This window comes from Panthera uncia, chromosome F2, assembly GCF_023721935.1.
Source record: "Panthera uncia isolate 11264 chromosome F2, Puncia_PCG_1.0, whole genome shotgun sequence".
NCBI lineage: Eukaryota > Metazoa > Chordata > Mammalia > Carnivora > Felidae > Panthera > Panthera uncia.
This window is the reverse complement of record NC_064812.1, coordinates 38,189,597-38,212,346: the sequence shown is the minus strand read 5'-3', so window position 1 is coordinate 38,212,346 and position 22,750 is coordinate 38,189,597. Positions and strand designations below refer to the sequence as shown.

Below are 22,750 nucleotides of genomic sequence, written 5' to 3'. Positions count from 1 at the left end.
TTTTAAAGACTGTTTTTCAAGGCTTTTTTAAAGTAGCAGGTAGTGGGGTGCCTGGATGGCTCAGTCTGTTGAGCATCCAACTGTTGATTTTGGCTCAGGTCATGATCCTAGGGAAGTGGGTCAAGCTCCACATCAGGCTCCATGCTGAGTGTGGCCTGCTTAAGATTCTCTCTCTTTGTCCCACGGCCTCCTCCCCCTCTCTAAAAAATAAAATAAAAATAAAGTAGCAGATGGTAAAATTAAAAATGCAAAGCAACATAATAACTACAAATACCAGAGAAAACAAGTTGACAAAAGTAAAACATGACAACTGTGATTTAAATTTTATTAAGATACACCAATGTAAATAAATGGGTTGAATTTCCATTTATTAAATAGTATTGTAGTTAAGCACTAAAAGACACTTAGATTACAAGATAAATTCAACTACATACTTTCTAAATGAGATATATTTATAATAAGTCTAACTCATGTTTCTATAAGAGGCATACTAAGAAAAACTTGGGTTAAAAGTCAAAGATAGGCAATGAAATAGTAGTCAAACACAAAAATGTATCAAGAATAAAATGGTCCAAATAAAATAGAAGTGAAGGCTCAAACAGTACATGATGAAACAGTCATTTAATGTTTATAAGGGACGTAATATAAAGAAACATAGTTATAAACTTAATACAACATTATGATTCAAAACAATTTTAGAGAATTAAGTTCTAAATAAATAAGACATAGGAAATAGTGGGGCTTTTTTGGTCACTGAGAAAATAGGCAAAAAAAAATTTAAAAACTATCTGAATATTATAATCAGATTGAATCAACAGGAAAATTAGTAAAAAGAAGCTACATCTTTTTGTTAAATGCCTAGAGAAGCATGTGGTACTACTCTAAGAATAGGAAGAGCAATGAAACAAAATATAATGTCCCCAGAAATAGAATATAATACACAAAATAAACAGTCATACTATGAAGATAGCATTTTCAATCACTGAGGAAAAATAACTTTAAACTGGTGCTGAGATAATGCCTGTCTTTTGTGGGAAAATTTAAACTAGATCTTTATCACAGAAACACGAAAATAAATTCCAGATAGATGAAAGGAGGTGAAAGTTAAAAAAATAGAAACACAGAGAACAAGAGGGTAATATATGAGAATATTTATATGTTCAATCCAATGCTATAAAACAAAAGAAAAAGATGATTTGGATACATATAACTTAAAAATGCATAAATGACAAAAAATATGAATTAAAAAGTTTATTTGTAACATTTATATCAGACAAGAAGGTGATCACAAGAGTTTTTAAAAGAATCAGTAAGAAAAAGATAAGCACACCAAATTCTAAAAGGCTATTTCGAAATGCATCTAAAGGAAAATCAAAACTAAAAAAGGGTGAGGGGCACCCGGTTGGCTCATTTGGTTAAGCATCCGACTTTGGCTCAGGCCATGACTTCATGGCTCCTGAGTTCGAGTCCCACATCAGGCTCTGTGCTAATAGCTCAGAGCCTGGAGCTTGCTTTAGTTTTTGTGTCTCTGTCTCTCTGCCCCTCCCCTGCTCACACTCTGTCTGTCTCTCTCTCTCTCAAAAATAAACATTAAAAAAAATGTTTTTTAACTAAAAAAGGGTGAGAATTCATAAAACACCTGAACTAATGTTGTAGTGACAGGAAATACCCCAAATCAACCTACCACATTCTTGACCATGTATCTTTAAAATAAGGCTGCCTGAAAATTACCTCTTCTAAAATCTGAGATAGTGCCTCTTAAATTTTGTTCATGTTCTGAATTACCAATTTCTGAACTGACAGAATTCAAATTAGTGATTTATTCAAAAAAACTTCATAGCAAACAAGAATTTAAAGTGAATTGAAGAAGAGACTTCTGCTTCTGGACAAAATGAATAGACATACTTTTCCCTGTAACTCTCCATTAAAGCACAATTAAAACCCTGGACAAAACATAGGAAGATTCTGAAAGATGGAGAGAAGGTGGCAAAATGGGTAGGGACTCTGGAATTTGGGGTAGAACACAGCTTTGAGTTCCATGGTTTTCTGTTTTACCTCACTTATCCCAGATCAGGTACTAGAGAAGCCAGCACAACTAAGAAATACCAATGGTCACAAGTGAAAAAACAAAAACCCTACAAAAGCCTACTCTCTCAAGCCAAGAGATCAGGAAAGGACAGCTAACAAGACAAAAGTTTTAGGTAACAACCAATCTAGTCCAGCCAAACACTACACAGAAAACACTGACCCCTCCCCCACCAGCAAAGGCTGAATGAGGAACCTAGACTTCCAACCTCTGGAGGCTGTCCAATCCTTCTACTGAGGTGGTATCAGAGAAGACCAAGTATCAGGCTAGGGCTTTCACTTCTATCAGGGTGTATAACAAATTGTCAGCCACCCTGCCGGTGTGAAGTGTCTGCGGAGACTGTGTTGCAGGCTGGACTTATACCCCGACCAGGCAATAATGAAACAAACAAACAAACAAAACCACCCCCTCCCTGCTGGAGTGGAATCAGACAGAGGCCCACTGGAGAGTCAGAACTTGCATCACCAGCAAGCTATAATGAGGCCCTGCAGTTCTAGGAGAGGCCACTAGATGCGCCCCAGCCCTCACCCCTGTTCAGTAAGTAATAAGGGACCCCAGCACACACATGTCAAAGAAGACCAAGTGGGGGTATCAGACTTCTACTGCTACCTGGCAGAAATGAGATGGGGCCCCTTTCCCTCACTGAAGCAGCATCAGAGGACACCTGTTAGAAAATTTAAATAAGATCTACACTCTCACCATAATACCCAAAATGTCCCAGTTCCAAATGAAAAACACTCACCATACCAACAAGCAGGAAAATCTCAACTAAAATGGGAAAAGACAGTCAACAGACAGCAACATCAAGATAACATGGCTGTTAGAATTACGTAACAAGGGGGCGCCTGGGTGGCTCAGTCAGTTAAGCGGCCGACTTCGGCTCAGGTCATGATCTCGCGGTCCGTGAGTTTGAGCCCCGCGTCGGGCTCTGTGCTGACAGCTCAGAGCCTGGAGCCTGTTTCAGATTCTGTGTCTCCCTCTCTCTGACCCTCCCCCATTCATGCTCTGTCTCTCTCTGTCTCAAAAATAAAAAAATAAACGTTAAAAAAAAATTAAAAAAAAAAAAAAGAATTACGTAACAAGGATTTTAAGGCAGTCATCACAAAAATGCTTCAACAAGTAATTACAAACATGCTTGTAAACAAATGAAAAATTGGAAAGTCTCCAGAAAGAAATAGAAGATATAAAAGAGAAACAAATGAAAAAGTTAGAATTGAAAAATACAGTAATGACAATAAACTCAATGATTGGGCTCATCAGCAGATGAGGACAGAGGGATGAATCAGTGAACTGTAATATAAAACAGTAGAAAGTACACAATGTGAACAACAGAAAGAAAATAGACTAGCATAAAAATGAACAGAATCTCAGGGATTTGTAAGACTAAAACAAAATGTCTAACATTTGTATCAATGGAGTCATAATAAAGAGAAGAGAAAGAGGATAGGACTGAAAAAACATTAGAAAAAATAATGACCAAAAACTTTCCTAAACTAGTAAGAGATAAAAACCTACAGATTTAAGAAGGTAAACAAACTCCCAACAGGATAAACCAAAAGAAATTCATACCCAGACACATAATTAGACCTGTGAAAATTAGGACAAAGAAAAAAAATCTTGAAAACAGCAAGGGGTAAAACAATCCAACAAAGAGACAGTAGAGTGCTCATAAGAAACTGTGATATCAGAGGAAGTGGCACAATATTTTTCAAGTGCTGAAAGGAAAAAAAAAACCTGTCAACCAAGAATTCTATAGCTAGTGAAAATATCCTGCAGGAAAGAAAAGGAAATCCATATATTCTCATATGAAGGAAAACTAAGAGAATTTCTTACTGCAGACCTACCTTAAAAGAATGGCTTACAGGAAGTCCTCTAGACACAAAGGAAGTAATAAAAGAAGGGACTGTGAAACATTAGGAGAAAGAACAATGGAAAGAGCAAAAATAGGGTAAATACAACAGATTATCCTTATTGAGTTTTCTCAATTGTTTAAAGGTTAAAGCAAATATTTTACCACTGTTTGACACAGATCTCTATGTATGAATAGAAAATATTTTGACTATTATAAATGGGAGGGACAGCAAGGTAGATAAAGTTCTACTCTTCAGTTGAACTGGTGAAATGGAAGAATAAGTCACGTTCCATGGGAGTTCACAGAGTAACCCATGACATCATCTGTTCTAGTCAAGCTCAGGGGTCAATTCAAATAATGGCAGATCTCAGTCAACCTCACAGTCTCACAGAAATACATCCTGGGGCAGGAGCTGACTTCAGGTTCTAGGCTGCCCACCAGCAGATACAAGGACCATCTTGAGATCTGGAACTTTAGCGCCACTAGGCTGAACTTGAACCCTGTCCTTTAATATCTTTGGGGTTTCAATCTCCTCATCTTTTAAAAACTACTAGGAGTTCACTAATAATTTCAAAGGATCTTTTCAGTCTATGATTCTTTTAAGCTTACACAATTATTTATATTGTGCCCTGGAGAAAAAAACACTATAAAAAATTCAGCATGAATTTCTTAAAAACTGTTTATCAGGGTCTAGAAATCAACATGGTATAACCTGTACATGTAGGCTATAGATGTGTCCACTAAAACTTGGTAATAAGACTGTCCTCTGAGAGTTATAATTCAACTCATAATATGTAAGACATATGCAAAACTCCTTTAAGAGACAGAACGGATTCCAGGCATCTAGCAAATAAGACTCAAATGAGACTAATGAGACTCACGATAATTATTCTATCTGATATACATGTATTAAGTACTGGATACCAGTAAATGATATGCACTTTTGGGAACACTGAGGAATGACAACTAGCCTTAACAAGGATGAGAGAGGAAGGCTTCCTGGAGGAGTACCTAATTTGAATTAGAAATAATTAGAGAAGAGTAAGAAGGAAACTGTTGGTGAAGGGGGTTTTTAACTAGGAGGGTTGGGGAAAACAGTGTGAAAAAAGGTACAGAGGATTGAAAGAGCATGGTCTGTATAATAAACTACAAGTCCATTATTTCAAAATTTATAGAGAAGAAAAAGAGAAGTAGCAAAGGGCAGTTACGAGGCTAGACAAGCAAGGGCACATTATAACAAAGGGCCTTGAATGGTTAACAATAGCACAATAGGAAAAAAAAAATCAAGAAAGCAAATATTGGCTCATATGCACTATACAGTTCTTGTTATAAAGAAGGATGGTTAAGCCAAACCCAACTAGAGGCTAAAGGGTAACAGAGCTTGTTAATGTAGCCCATCTAGGCCAACTTTTTGGGCAGAAAAGAGTGGAAAAAGAGTGGAGCTGGGGGACAAATGGAATAAACCCACAAGAGTCACTTTTACTGTGTGATCTTCAGTGAGTCGTTTAACCTTTTGGGGCTTCAAGACCTTCATCCACAAAATAAGGGAATTATACTAGAGTATTTCTCAACTGCTTTTCTATCCTAAATACTCAAAGTGGGAAAAAACAAAACAAAAACCAGAGTATCTTTTCTTAAGATTAGAAAAGATTATGGAAGAAAGACTACAAAGAAATACTGGTTACATTATCCAAAATATCAGTTACCAGATATATTTGGATTTATTTTAACCATCATTTTTTGTGCTATCTGTCCCACTTTTTGTTTTGCTTCCCCCCTCCTTCTTTCTGGTCTTCCTTGGGGATGAATAATTTGGATACTCAACATGATAACAATACCAACTGGCCCTTGATTTATGTGCTCAAAATTCCTCTGTAATGCTGACAATATCTCAAAATAAAAGTTTTAATTAATTAATTCTTGAAAGGCAATATTTGCATATAACATAGAACTCAAAAGGCTCAAAAAGAGCATTCAGCAAAATGTATGTCTCTATCCCACTCCTGCTTCTTAGCCATACTGTTATCTACTCTGGAGGTCAGTTTCTTGATTATTTTTCCAGATCTACTCCACTGCAAGCATTGGTGCATACACACACACACACACACACACACACACACACGATTTATAAATGAAAGACATTATAATTAAACATATGATTATTATATGATATTACTGATTATATATTAATAGGACATATCAGTGGGTATATAGGATTGAATATTATAATGAATATAATAATATAATAAATTATGATGATATATACATATATGTATGTGTAGGTGTGTATACTCTGCCAATTACTCCTCTCAGTGGACCTTAGATTGCTTCCAACTGTTGGCAGATATTTATGTTGTTTCTGATCTTCTGTCATTACAATGTACTATGAATACTTCGACACATAAGTTATGTCAGCAATGGTTAACATTTTCTGTAGAACAAATTTCTAGAAGTGTAACTGCTGGGTCAAAAAAGAATTCCTTTCCAAATATCAAGAATTATTTTCCAAATATCAATTGATTATTAGCTTAGAGGTCTAAGCCAATTCTGTTGGGAAAATAAAGACACAGATGTTTATCAAAAGTATTAAATTATTTCTAATCGCAATAAATGCCAACGTAGATAAAAAATAAAACCTCCTGACACTCTGGATAAAGAGTCTGCTTGTAGTTGGGGGTGGGTACTGAAAGTATTTAGGTAATCATGTAATCAATATATATACACAACATAAGGTCTTTTCAAGGAGCTCAGGGATCTTGTATTTATATACCTTATGGTATATCAAAAAGTGAAGAAAGAAATGCTGGGCCAAGGACTAATACAGCAGGGGAAAAAAGCACAAAAAATACGAACAGTGGAGAAAATAACTCATTTCTGCACTGAGAACCTTTTAGAAGTTTTGTTTTAAACAACTTTGGAGGGAAGAATTGACAACAACAAAGATAGAAAAAAGGGAAAAGACAGAAGACTGAATTTGGAAAACAGAAAAGGAAAATCGAGACACAGAGAACAGGTAGGCGAAGAATGGTGTGTGTGTCTTTGTCAATCCATATTTCCTCAGAGGTTTACATCTTGAGAAATCGGTTAATAAAAGCCACAGCAATTCTGGTCAATGTGAGAAAGCTACAAGGTATGAAGAAAATATCTTTCCCTTTCAGGCATAAGCACTGACCTGTAACAGTTGTGTGGCAGTAGCTCTCTGCTCAGGATTCTTCACGAGGCACTTTTTAACAAAATCGGTGAAATCATCAGACCAAAGTTCTGGCTTCCTGAATGTTGGTGGTGGATTTGTGGGAATCATAAAAATAGCCTAGCAAAAATGAAATAGCCAAAAGAAATTAAGTAAGAATCACAACAGCACACCAAAAAAACAAATCTCTCTATCTTTCTATCAGACCCTAAATCTGAAAAACAAATTTAAGCTGTTCTAGGATTTCCAGTAAGATTGCAATTCAGGAAGCAAGTCCATCTGCTACTAATGTAATCATTTCCCATTAAATTTCCTCTATTTGAATTGCAGCTCATTGAGCACATCATTCTTTATTTTATCTATTATTTTTAATCAGTCTCCAAAAAAGACTGCAATTCTAACCCTTTTACCAAATTAGGAACATTCTCTAATTAAACAGATATATTCCCTAATTTTGCTATTGCATGCCAGATTTACTTCCCATTTCAGTTTCATATAAGTATTCCTGCTCAAAATGGATAGCAGCAGTCCAATTTGTTTCTGCAATCCAGAATATATAAGTATAAATAAAATTACTACCGTGATTAGAAATAATACTAATAGAGCCAAGGAAACTTTTGTTTCCTTTTCTAACTACATGAATCAGGATTCCAAATGAAAAGTATTAAAGGTAATATACCATTTAAATTTGTTATTAATGATATAATTTAGTATTTATAACTTAGAACTAATTAAATACATTCAGAAAGTTCAAAATTCAAAAGTTTTAAAAAGCCTTCCTGCCATCCTTGTCCTCCTAGCTGTCCAGTCATCCTTTCTCAACCAAGAGAATTAATTCTTAATGTTCTTAGGAAATCACTGTATGTAATGAAATTACTTCTCTCTTGGGGCATCTATAATAGTTCCTGATAAAATACTATCACTAAAACATCATTTTATTTGAAAAGATATAAAAATGAAAATACAATAAAGTTAAAACAAATGTATCGAGCACTCAATAAACACTATTACCATTTTCTTTTAATTTTTTTTTACATTATTTATTTTTGAGAGACAGAGAGAGACGGAGCACAAGTTGGAGAGAGGCAGAGAGAGAATGAGACACAAAATCCAAAGCAGGATTCAGGCTCTGAGCTGTCAGCATAGAGTCCAATGCGGGGCTCAAACCCACAAACCATGAGATCATGACCTGAGCCGAAGTTGGACATTTAACTGACTGAGCCACCTAAGAGCCCCTGCTATTACCATTTTCATTTTCCATAATGTTATTAATAAACAAGAGGTAAACACAGCCAGGACAAAAATTTTACAAAGTAAAATGAATTCAACCATAACTAACTGTAGTTTAACAAGTAAATTTATATAATTATACAGTCAACACAACAGGTGAGATGAGGAAAAAATGGCTTTTGGCAATCTTAATATATGCATATGCAACATACAAACATGTGCCCCTCAAAGATGTAGTTAGGGTGAAACATCCAAAAAACTCCCTTCTGGGCTGCAGAATTCTTGGACTTTCTAGAAGGGAGGTGTTTGTCTCTGTTCTATTCTCAGTTTTTTGCCTGGCTTTGGTGGTCTTCTCTCTTCATGTATAAACAAATTTCCTTACTGCATAAAGAAAATAAAAATGGCAATACTACAAACCACAGCAATACTCAGAAACCAGTTTTTTTTTTTTTTTACCACTGAAAGTAATCATAATTATGTTTAAAACTTCTGTTCATATATGGATAAAACACCACAGCTGTAGAAAAAGTAACAAAGATAATACATTCTTGGGGATACCAGTTTTAATGTATTTTGTTGCTATAATAAAACTGTTCCACTCTCCACTGGAGTTTATGAACTGTTCAAAGTCATTCACAAGTATCTTAAAATCATAGAATTTCCATAATAAAAGATATATGACACATCATTTAGCTTAACCATTTAACAGAAAAGGAATCAAAAGGCCAGAGAGGCTAAGTGACTTAAAACCAAAATTTTAGACCCACAAAAGGCCTTTATTTAAAAGATTAGCAAAGTATTCTAATGCTTCTACTATATTTCAAGAAGCAGAAGGTGAAGTACAAAGCAAAGAGGGTTACTGAATCTAAACAAGCAGCTAGTAAGAGAACAGAGAAATGACAATTGGTGATGTTTTCAACGTATTTGTCTTCATAGGCCCTCCTCTTCCAAGCGGAGAAGAAAGCATAAGCAAGTTTTAAGCCTTTATGATAAGGCAGTGACAGAAATGACCTTAAAACTTACTACAATCACAAATGTGACCATCGATAAAGGTGAAGGTCATTCAATGAAAAATGAATGAGGGAAAGACCATTAAGTGGAGAAAATACAGTCTTTTCAACAAATGGTGCAACAAAAATGAATTTGGATTCTTATGTTGTACCATATACAAAAATTAACTGAAAATGGACCAGTGACCATAACAATAAGAGTTAAAACTATAAAACTTAGAGGAAAACGTTGGGGGAAAGCTTCAAAACATTGGATTTGGCAATAATGTCTTGGGTGTGACCCCCAAAATCTAGGCAACAAAAGAAAAAAAATAGGTAATTGGACTTCATCAAAATTTAAAATTTGTGCATCAAAGGACACTATCGATAAGATGAAAAGGCAACCGAAATGGGAGAAAATATTTGCAAATCCTATGTGTGGTAGAGGTTTAATATCTAGGATGTATAAAGAACTCCTACAACTCAACAACCAACAACCCAACTCAAAAGACGGAGAAAGAACTCGAATAGGTATTTCTTCAAAGAGCATACAAATGGCCAATAAGTACATGAAAAGGTACGCAACATAACTAATCATTACAGAAATGTAAATCAAAACCACAATGAGATATGTCTCACATTCATTAGCATGGCTTTTATTAAAGAAAAAAAATCAGAAAATAACAAGTGGTGGCAAGGATGTGGAGCAGTTGGAATCCTCATGCACTGCTGGTAGAGATGTAAAATGGTGCGGCTGCTTGAAAAACAGTATGGCGATTCCTTGAAAAATCAAACATAAAATTACCATATGATGCCCTAATTCTACTTCTGGGTATGTACCCAAAAGAAGTAAAGGCATGGAAGACATATTTGTATACCCATATTCATAGACTCATTATTCACTGTGGCCAAAAGATGGAAGTGACCCAAGTGTGCACTGACAGATGAACGGATAAAGAAAACATAGTGTTTACACTGTATACACACATACAATGGAATATTATTTAACCTTAAAAAGAAAATTTTGGGGGTGCCTGAGTGGCTCAGTTGGCTGAGGATCTGACTTTGGCTTAGGTCATGATCTCACGACTCATGGTTTCGAGCCCCATGTCAGGCTCTGCGCTGACAGCTCCGAGCCTGGAGCCTGCTTTGGATTCTGTGTTTCCCTCACTCTTTCTGCCCCTCCCCTGCTTGTACACTCTCTCTCTCTCTCTCTCTCTCTCTCTCTCTCTCAAAAATAAATAAACATTAAAAAATTTTTTTTCTAAATGGTTAATTTTATGCTGTGTATATTTTACCACAAAGAAAAAATATGGATGAAGGAAAACATTAAGTAATAATCAAGTTCAGAAATATTTAAGTGCCTACTGCAGATGAAGCACAGTGTTAAGCATTAAATGGAGCTCAAAGAAGCAGCAGGAAATACCCTACCCTTAAGTCACTACCCTTAAGAAGCTTCTAACCTAGTCTGTCAATGAAAGCACAAACAATAAAAGAATTAAATAACAGTATAATAATAAAATAAATGATAACAAGGCATTTGGAACAGAGGTCATTCCCCTTAGTAGAAACAGTGTAAGGATAAGCAGGAGAGTAGAAACAGGCCATCGGGAGGAGCAGAGAACAACTGACTGCTTGGTAAGGTATAGGAAATAAGAAGATTAGAAGGGAAATGGAGAATATGGAGTTTGGTCAGCAAGAAAGTACACAACTGAAAAGAAATGTGTGTGTGTGTGTGTGTGTGTGTGTGTGTGTGTGTATTTGTTCTTGATTAGGTTGTTTATGACCCAAGAAGTAGATTAAACAAGAACAAAACCCCTGGAGACACTCTAAATATGGAATAGAAAAGGCAGTTAGGGGCTAGTACAGATGGCCCAACACGAGTAATAAAGAGTTCAAACGAGGGTGGTTTCTACGGAAATGAAATGGAAGAAATGAGGTAGAGGAGATACTACAAAAGAGGAACCAAGAATATATCTTGCCAAAATTGTGTGGGAGGGGTGGAAAAAAAGGAAGAATGTAAGATTACTCTAGAATTCAAGAAATTTTTAAAAACAATACCTTAATTGCAAGGCACTCAGGTATTCTAACAATTCACTACATCATTTTTTTGAAAGCCCTTAGAATATGCAGCAAGTTGCTACAGTGTGTTATCACTGGTTTCTAACTCGGAAAGTGATCCAAAGGACTTTCCATGGACAAAGCAGTGAAGATTCAATATCCAAGTCTGTTGATTCTAGGGTAAGAGTTAATCTCTTTTATTAGTCTATTCATCTTCTTTCAAAAGGGGAAAATCCTTTCATAGAAGAGAACATTCTTACACATCTTACATCATATCACACGTATTTACATCTAACATGGTCCTTTCAAAAGCAGTACAGCCAGTTTTATGACACAATAAGCACGTCAAATGACATTTATCAAGTACTTTCTGTGTATTCAAAACTACGTTCTAAATGAAGTTGCAGACTGATAGGCCAAAGGCCAAATAACATTAGTGGGCATATTTTGTTCAGTCACTATCAAGTTCACACTCCCAAAAGGTAAGAATCTGCTGGAATTAGGCTGATTTCACCCAGGATGTACGTTCTCCCTTGTACATGGGCCCCATTTAGTCTGGCTCAATTATCTACTTTACCTGATGGTTCTTTCAAGTATTCAACTTTGTGAGCCCTGCTATTAACAGATTTTAAAATAAAACATGTATCTCAAAGCCACAGAGCTCACGGTCAGCTTGTAAGGGGGGGGGGGGAAATTAACACGTCAAACAAACAGCAAACAATGAAGTGCTGGAAAATAAAGTTCTTCTGTAAATAACCTTTCATCCCAGCTCCATAGCTGAAACAGAACCTAATCTGGCTTCAAGGATGGGCAAGATGGGGTTAATATCAGCTGCTGGAAAGGGTACACAAAACCACCTGCTACTTCAATTAAAGAATAAAAATAAATTTGAACTCTCATCTCTGCAAAACAGTTCAAAGCACCCACATAAGCCCTTATATACTGACCTCAAACTGCAGGTAAATGATACTAGATTGTCTAGATAAATGTTGTTCATCTGCACTTGTTACAAACTGATGGATAACAACTCAGTGATTTATGTTCTTGTAGCTAATGCTCTCCTTTGAACTTTGAGTCAATAAGTTGCAGTCTTATCTTCTGATAATCTTAACATATAAGGCTCACCTCAGCAGTAGCTATTAGAAACTCAAGGATAAAAAAACTGAACCCTAACTCTTATTTACCCAGTACTATCATAAAGCAATCCTAAAAGGTTCACATTCTAGTCTCAAACAAGCAATGAACTGCATATAGTTCAAACAAGTAAGTCTCATTATATGGTCTACCAAAAGCAGAGACTCCGAAAGGCTCCAGGAAAACCACTATACCTTTTATTTCTATTTTTTTAGGTTAGATAATCAATAACAAATGGGCAGATTTTCTCACAGGCTTAACTTTGTTCAACTAATTTAACCTAATCATGAATCATAAAGGATCTTCTTAAGAATCCCTAGGTTTTGTATGAGCTAATTAGGTAATAGGCCCCTGCTGTAGAAAGTTTTAGCAATCAGTGGCTAGCCTTAGACTAACAATTCACTCCCTCCCTTGCCACCAACCAAATCGCATGGACACACTTTACAGCCATATAATTTATCTTATCTCTAACACCATTTTGATTGAAGAATGTTAGTACAATAAACAGTATGATTTTCCTTGTATTTGTTGCTACACAGTGTGTTGCTTAACTATATATTGAACCTCTGGTTGAGTTTTTTTTTTTTTTATTTTTAACGTTTATTCATTTTTGAGACAGCCAGAAGGCACGAGCATGGGAGGGGCAGACAGAGAGGGAGATACAGAATCCTCAGCAGGCTCCAAGCTCTGAGTTCTCAGTGCAGAGCCTGATATGGGGCTAGAACCTACGAACTGTGAGATCATGACCTGAGCCAAACTCGGACGCTCAACCAACTGAGCCACCCAGGTGCCCCTGAACCTCTGATTATGTTTTAAAAAGAACTTCCCTGATCACAAATAGTCTAAAGAAGCCAAAAAATGTAAGTGCCTCAAAACAAATAATTCACTCCATGCTTGGAATTTCATGCCTTAGACTCCAGGAGCACCCACATGTGGAAAGAGCTGGAGCTGAGCAAGCACAATGCCTGCACTCTGCAATCTCAGTGGAGTGAGTCAACACATATGCCTGAAGCTAAGGTAGCTGGGTTTGTGAATATACAGAAGCAAGGAAATGTCGGAATAACAAAGGAATCTGTGCCACTATTCAAGAACCTCAGGTATATGAGCAAAAGGTTATCTTCATAACAAATAAATGAGATAAGGAATGAGAAAGCATTTTATAAAACTTCAAAGAACTAAACAAACACAGCTGTTTATTTTTCTTGCTGGCAAACATAATCCATAGGCAGGAAGCTACTAAGTCAAATAAAAATATATAGCTTCTAAAAATGATACATAGGAATAATAATTTTTAAAAGACTACACAAATAAGATGGCAAACAACACAACAAAATGAAGCCAACACTGGATCTGGGTCAGAAAAACAGGCTTGAGCTCTCAATCGTCCTCTGGCTGATCATGCAGCTTCAGTTTTTTCATTTAAGTGATGACATTGGACTACATGTTTTTCAGGGTCCTTTTTGGGTCTAAAAGACTCTAGCACTCTAACTGCCTAGCAATCAAGGAGTTAAATCCTCACTAGCCAAGTAGTATTAAGAAAGGAGATGCGGGGGGGGGGGGGGGGAGGAGAAGGATAACAAAATGGTTATTAGATGTGAACACAAAAGTACAAATCTACATTTTTATTACCACTCCCTCAAATGCAATTTTGAAGCAGACAGAATACTAAAACCCAGAGTGAACCTTGTTATCAGGGTGCAGTTTCTACAGTAAGCACAGGGTTAAAGTATTGTGAGCCTGACCTAACAATTCACTCCAACTCCAACTGCAGGAACTTCAATACTCATTAATCTGTCCAATAAGGGCCATTTTGCCTGCCGAGGTACCAAATTAAGGGAAGGGATGCAGTTGATGTCCTGGCAGTACAGAGTGAATAAGAGAACTGGCTCTAGAAGTCTGAGCCAGCCCTAGATAGCACTGGGTCCAACAGCACTGCCACCATAAGCAGCTACATGACCTATTTTACTTCTCTATGCCTATTTTCACATATTAAAAATGGGAATAATCATACCCACCTTACAGAGCCAGTCTGAAGCTTGCATGGGTTAATACACGTAAAATACATGCAGCAGCACCGACCACGTTGCAAATGCACAAAAATTAACCCCACTTTACCAAGGGGACCCGCAAGAGTAAACTACCTTATTCAAGGTCACACAGCTAGTCAACACTGGAACTCAGGTGTACCAGGCTCCTCGGCTACTTCACACCACCTCTAGATTTCTATTAAATTTCTGCCACAGATAATTCTATCATAAGATACGAGCCCCCTAATGTATATTCAGTCTCCAAAAAAGAAGATGGAAAGCTATTTGTATAAAGATGGTTAGAATTCACTTTCTGTAACAGTGGAAAACTGCAAACAAAAAATACCAAACAATTAAGAAATGGATAAGTAAACTGCTATGTATCAATAAAATGGAGAAACTTATTACTATAAAGATAACAAATGGTGAATCACAAAATCACAACGAAATATTTTGTTTTGTTTTTTAAGTGAAAATGAGAAAATAAAGCAACAGTCTGTTGTTCTGAATGATTACCTTCAGTAATGACATGTGGCAATGTCACTAAAATGTAGCAATAAAGACTGAAAGATGGTACAGAATCTCAAAAATTCAAAATATCAATTCACAATAGCAACTGTCTACAAGATTGCAAAAGACTCTTTTTACATTTTTTATTCTCAAGGCTACTCACTGTATATATTAAACTTTTAAAAACTGTATTTGAGGGGCACCTGGGTGCTCACTCGGTTAAGCGTACAACTTAGGGTCAGGTCATGATCTTATGGTCTGTGAGTTCCAGCTCCGTGTTGGGCTCTGTGCTGACAGCACGGAGCCTGCGGCCTGCTTCAGATTCTGTGTCTCCCTCTCTCTGTCCCTCCCCAACTCATGCTCTGTCTCTCTCCCTCTCAAAAAAGGAATAAACATGAAAAAAAATAATTAAAAAAAAACCCACTTGTACTTGCAATTGATCCAAGGCTTCATTTAGAACCGCTGCTGAATTTATAGCCAACTGCAATCCGCTTCTATAACCACCTCACACAAACATAATTTAAATTCCAACACCTTTCACGGCTTCCATCTCTTCAGGTTGAAATATCATGTCCCTTTAATACAATGCAAAAGTATTCATAAAATATGGCTAAAGAAGAAATCAGAAGTGAATAAGAGCCAAAGTTAAGCAACTTTCTCAGCCTACTCTCTTTCCAATCTCCCAAATTAGAATTCCTATGTGTGACCAGTTCAACCAACTGCTTTGAGCACATAAAATGTATCCATACCTGCAATATAAGAATTTCTTAAAAAAAAAAAAAAAAAAAAAAAGGAATTTCTTCAAGAAGCTTAGAATTTAATGGGATAGAGAATGCACACCAGATCATTTCAATAAAATAGTGTAAGTACAAATATATATGTGAACACTGGGCATTATGACTTGGTCCAAACTGAGGTTAAAAAAAAAAAAAAATGAGACTTAACCTGAATGCTAAAGAATGAGTTAATGAGTCATAGAAAAGAGAACAGTATGTTCAGGATGTGGGGTCTGAAGTGTCACCATGGGGTCTGTGAGGGAAAGTAACCTGTTTTGTGCATGGGGCAGGGAAATTACAAGGTGAGCCTGAAACATCTTACTGGCCCTTAGAGAAAGGAACCAACGACCAACTGAGTCATGTCAAAAGAAGTTCAGAACATTGAGAGCTTAGCTCCACCCATAAAAGATTCAAATTTACTTGACCTGAAGTCAGTCGATTCAAATCTACTTGACCTGAAGATTGCTTGGTCTCCCAAGCAATTCTAACGTGTAGTCAACACTGAGAACACCGTTCTAGGACATATAATATAAGGCAAGTATTATCACTGTATGTGCCTCCATTTCAGTACCTCCCATATTTTAACCAGTACTCTGGTTAGTTATAAACTCATTCTAAATGCCCTGGACAACATGGAAACTACTTAAAAGCATAGATACAGTGCCTCAAGTTTTGTATCCCCACAGTATCAGGCATAGTCACTTCTGCAAAGTAAAACCGAAATTTATATTGGAAGTGTTGATATAAAGACTTCCAGTTAAATATGGTTCTTTGAACATACTGATTTACCTCAACTCCATCCCAAAGGAAAGTCCTTACTGAAGGACACTAAGAACTAAAAAAATAAACATAAATAAGAAAATTCAAGTTTTGAAAAACAACAGTAGCAGTTCTACCCCTGAATGGCTATATGGCTTAGGCTCAAACCTTAGGTTTTCACCATAAAATAGAAGTAACAGCAGTGCCATTTTATTATTTTTAAAACCCATCCAACTTAATTCACTAGTTATTATATAACAGCTTAACTGAGACACAATTCACATATGTGATCTATGTGATCTGGTCCTCTGCCACCTCTCTGACCTCATCTCCTACTTCTCTCCCTTTCCTGGCCAATTCCAGACACATAAACCTCCACCTCGTTCCTTAAACACCAAACATACTGCCACATCAATTTCCTCTGGCTAGAACACTCTCACCATAAATCTGCATGTCCCATTTACTAACCTCCTTTAGGTCTCTACTAAAGGTCACTTTATCAGCCCTATCTTGACCATCATATATATAGTATCACAAACACCCCTGTCATTCTGTATCCCTCTTATCTTGTTTTATTCTTCTTGTAGAGCAGCACCTGTATATGACTATATGTCACAGTTTTTGAGAAGAATTTGTCTCTGTCCACTACAACATAAACACTTGAAAAGCTGGAACTTTGTTTCATTCACTGCTATATTCCAATGCCTAAAACAGTGTCAGAGCAGGCAGTCAATAAATGAGATGAATTAATATGTAACAAACTCAGTCTCTCTCAGCTTCACTGAGATTTTTTTATTTCCAAAAAGCAGGATTTAGACGTAATGACCCCTAAGACACCTGCACAGCTTTAAAGTCTACAAATCTAGCAAAGAGAACTAGAGAGCTAATGGTAATGTATAAAAATGTAAGCTGGCCTTCTAAGAAGGAAGACTTGACAATAAATGATTAACTACCAAAAGAATAAAGTATATATGAGAGGTACCTCCAAATAAACATGTGAAAGACTTTATAATAAAACTATATAATTAAGCACAGAGAACAAGACTATCTTGCCAAGATTTGCTATCATTGGCAAAAATCCATATTAAACTCAGCTTCCCCAATTCCAGATACAAATGGAATTGTGAATTTGGCAACTCACTGGAGAGAAAGACTGAAGTACAATCTGGGTTCACATTAAAGTTACCTCATTCTTCTCAACTTAGATCTGACCCAGAGGAAAATTTTTAACAGATTGTGTTGGACTAGTGCCATACTATACTCAGTAAAGTTCAAAATTAGCATTTTAGATACTAACCTAAAGGATTTGTATTTTGTTTCCCCAAAACTAAATTCGGCTAAAAATGTAATATGATGAATTATGAATATAAATGGATTATTTAAAGAAACACGTTGTCAAAGAAAAAGCAAATTATAACACCAGTCCCTCCCTCTTTTGATTTCATTCATGCAGTGCCTCACCCAGGTCTGAACACATGGTAGCACTCAAGCTGATAAGAGAGAGATAATTCTCTTCTTTCCTCTCAAAGTTTATTCAGATTTAGTGATCTACAATATATACATGTCCACCTCAAACTTCCTAGTTATCAAAAAATGCAAATAAAAATTATGTACTTCCACTTTTTATATACATACATTAACCATTTATTTTATTACCTGCTATGTCACAAAGCATGTATTCTAGGTAGACAACGAAGTCACAAGATAAAAGTTACCCATGCTGCTCTCAATAAATTTAGAATCTGGTGAAAAAGTCAGACAAAATACAATAGAGTGTGATAAATTCTATGATTTGAGGGTATACAGGGTGCAAAGGAAGGAAGCTCAGAGGAAGGGTTCCCAGGTTAGACTGTAGAAGAGAAATGGGAGAAAATACAGGTAAAGAGAAGTAACACTGAGTAGAAAGCAGCAGTAAGAATTTAAAATATCTGAAAATAATAGTATGGCTAAAGGAAAGTAGATATCACGTAAATAAAGATGTAGGCAGAGCCCAAGACTTTGCATAACACCCTTAGGAGTTCGGCTCCTAACCTAGAGTCAAATGAAAGAAACTGCTTTTTAATGGGAGAATTTTAAGTAAGGGAGTAATATGATCTGTGTTTCATTTGGGAATGATCAATCTAGCAGTATCACGAAGAACACTTTGAAAAGGGGGGGTGAAACCAAACACTAGGAGACTATAATAGAAATCCAGAAGAAAAATTATGAGGTCTGAAATGAAAAAAATAGAGATGGAAAGAAGGGGATATATTCAAGACACATTAAGGAAGTAATATGGGCGGAAATCGGTGAATAATGAGAACCTGAATTAGCTTCATGGCTAATAGGAGGAGCTAAATAGTAAGGAAAGGAATCACAGAAAAATTAGAAGGCAGCATCAACAGGCCTTGGTGATTGACCAATGGTGGGAGACTGGACAGATGAAGTACACTCTCCAGATTTTCAACATGGCAACTGGTTTGATGGGAGTGCCATTAACCAAGATAGAAAATACAATGCTAAAATCAGGCTGATGAGAAAACAGTAAAAAGAGATTTGGAGATATTGGATTTGAAGCATCTCTTGACAGTATAGAAAAGATTATCTAAGTAGGTTTTTAGAAATGAGTCTAGAGCTCGAGACGGGGAAAAAAGAGCCAGGAGATGGAGATACTCTAGAAATCAAAAGAGGAAAGAGATTTAAGGAAGAGAAAATGGCTACCAATGCCAAATAGAAGTAAAAGTTTGTGAACAAGTTTAGTAGAATTGTGGGGGAAAAACAGCCAAAGTCTGTTCAGGGGTAAATGGCAGGGAAGTGAGGAAACTGAGGCAGCATGGGTTTTCATATGTGGCTCTGATAGGAAGGAGTGAGACAGAGCAGCAAACTGAGAATAGTATGAGTCCAAAGAAATTTGTTTCTTCCTTAAAATGAGAAGAACCTGAGCCTGTAAAGTTCTGTAACAGAAAGGAGATAAGTGATGGGTGAAAGAGGGAAGCCAAGAGTGGAAGGAGCATGCCCTTCTACTAAAACCAGGAAAGACAGAAACAAGCCCTTAACAGTTCAGGCACTTAAATGACCACTTAAGCAAATTAATTTTTTTAATAATGAATATCCTGCAAGCTTAGGCTATCTTAGCACTATTTTTTAAACAATTCTGTTGGGTAAATTTTGATACATTTACATATTATATATAGTAATACTTACTGTTGTTAATATTATATCTACTCTATATAGACAGTGTGCATGGCAATGTACTAAGTGGCTTTATAAAAATTATTTCTCTTAGTCCTCACCAAAACTCAATGAAGGATTATTATTCCATTTCATACATCAGAAAACTGAGGCATAGGGAGGTTAAATAACTTGCCCTTGAATACTCAGCAAATAAAGGACAGCACTGGAAAATGAACCCATACACTGTAGCCCAAAGCCAATGTTCTTGACCAACAAGTTATACTGCCTCTACAAACAAATACTTTTGGTTCATGAAATTAATCTGAAGGCAACATATTTTCCAACAGGAAATATTTCTGATTTTAGAATAGAAGAAAACTGGGTTTACTGATCAAAAACTTGCTAAACTGCACTTAATATATTAAATTTTAAAAACCTAGAGAAATAACAGTATATTATTAAAAACATCACAAAATACAGTTTTCTCTTATGTATGTATGTATATATGGATATGTGTGTGTGTGTGTGTGTGTGTATCAGTGGTTCTTAAATTTGACCATGCATCAGAATTCCTTGGAGGGCTTATTAAAATGCAGACTGCTGAACCCTACCAAAAGAGTTCCAGATTCAATACGCCTGATAAAGGACCCAAGAATCTGTATTTCTAACAAATGTTCAGAAGATATTAATGCTATTGCTCTAGGGACCACACTTTGAGAATGACTACCTTATTATAGCAACTCTATATAAAAGTTAAGTAACATGAATGTAAAAACACCTGGCAGATGGCAGACAATAAGTAGTATCTGCAATTATTATTAATAAAAGCAAATATGATGACCATTACTATTATCTGCATAGTTACTTAGACTTTTAATCAATTTTTATTCAAAGAAATACAAAATTAACATATCCTTTTATGATCACAATACTCTGACTGCCAACTTTATGTACCTCTGGTGTCTTTCCTGCATACTGCTAGCAAAACAGCCTTTCTAAAATGTAAATCTGCACATCAACTCATACTTCAAACCAATCTTTCCCTATTACTTGCAAAACAAACTACAATCTTCTTGGCATGGCTAAGAGATAGATCTCTTTGCCCATGAGCTATCATGTAATTACTCATCTTTCAATGTGATTATGGAACATTTCCTATCCTTTGAAAGGTTCCCTAATATGACTCTCTCAATAAAGCCATACATTCCTTTCATGATTCCAAAGTACCTCTAAAATAATAAGAGAACAACAATGATATTATCAATCAACATTGTGGGGTATCTCCCAAGGGTTTTACATGAACTATTTTAATCCTCATAACAACTCAGGATAATGACTATAATTATCCTCATTTATAGATGGAAAAAAATGAGATATGGAGAAAACAAATTTGCCCTAGGTGATAAAACTAGCAAGGAGAAAAGTCAGGATTCTACCACTGCAATTAAGCTATACCAACAACTGTCAGATTTCTTAGTACTTGAGTATTGTTTATAGATTTTTGTAAATATTAATCTCAGTAATTTCCTTATTCATTTTTACATTATTTAACTAATATTTACTACCTTTTATATGCCAGGCATTGTGTTAGGCAATGAGAAACATGATATTAAAAAAAGGAAAACCTAGTGCCGGTTCCCTGAGACATGCAATATAGTGGAAGCCATACATTAAAGGAAAAAAAAATCACATAAATATTTCCATAAATAAACGTTAAAGACAAAAAGGACAAGGTTCTCTTCGATTAAAATAGGAAGAGCTAACCTATAGATAGCTATTGTCCCTTACCTTCACAGTGTCCTAATACAAGGGTATAAGTTATGCAAAATATAACTCTCAGAATGCCAAATAACTACATTTTAAAATGACACTTTCAAAATCAAATTAAGTGATTTAATTATAAGATCAAAGTCATGTAGTTAAAATTTTAAACATATTATTAAAAATGACATTTAAATTCTTCGGCTCTTTGTTCTTTTGGCAAATGTAGCTATTGCCTCTCTGAAACAGAATGTAATAAATATAAAAACCTATAAAAAACTAGGAAACTGGCATTTGAAGGGGCCTTGCAAATATTAGTCATGATAAAGGTAAAATAACATGCCAAGTTCCTGACAATCGTAGTTGTGCAAAAAAAGAACTTCCGTTTTGGACAATGCTAACTTTCTTAAGATTAAAGAGGAGTTAGATCCATGACTTAATATACTTCCATTTGTAAGATTTAAAAAAAAAATCAAAATAATTTCCTTCATAGTAAGTTTCAAAGGGAAAACCAGTATTCTTTTATAGGAGGAAAATGCCTAAAAGTCCAAATACTGATCTTACAAAAAGACATGAAAGGTAAAATCAAGTATGAACCAGGTCTGGATCCCCATATCTTCAGTTTCTATTTATCAAACAGAAAAATCTTTCCAACTTTCTCCTTTCCTGTATAAGACCAAAACTATGCGATATTCTGTTTGTATTACAATTACACTAATTCAATGCAGGTCACTTGCTTTTTACTGAGTCCAGATGACATTCAGTAAACTAAACATGGGCCAATTAGTTTTAAAAAAGAGAAAAAAAGAAAAGAAGAAAGAAAGAAAGAAAGAAGTGCATTCTGATTGCCTTTGGGTAGGTCATACAGTGGCTACAGAACATCATGGCCTGAACTTCATTTTGGCTAACACCAACCATACGCTAACATTAAGGACTAGCATTTTTCATTCCTTTCAGATTTCTCACATTTGGAAATTCTAATTTAAATGCATACTCCGGTGGAAGTGAGGACAGCAGTGCAGCACAATACTGGTTCTCCCTTCCCGAAACTCAAATGTCTTGTTTTGGAGCTACTAAGGGGGAATGTGCATATTGTCTAAAAACATCTGATTCCTTTATTTCAATTGTTTTTTTTTTTTTTACTTATCACAGTTACAAATGAGTAAATAACACTGCTGAGTTAGCTGACACACACAAAAAAAGACGCTCTATGGCTATGAAC

General features: G+C 35.8%; 1 protein-coding gene across 1 annotated transcript in view; it reads right to left on the bottom strand.

Annotated features, from left to right (window-relative positions):
* STK3 (serine/threonine kinase 3) overlaps positions 1-22,750 on the bottom strand; it is a 195,137-nt gene that overhangs the window by 129,886 nt on the left and 42,501 nt on the right. The window contains 1 exon segment of the mRNA XM_049632679.1: positions 7,111-7,248. Within this exon segment, the coding sequence (XP_049488636.1) occupies positions 7,111-7,248 (138 nt within the window).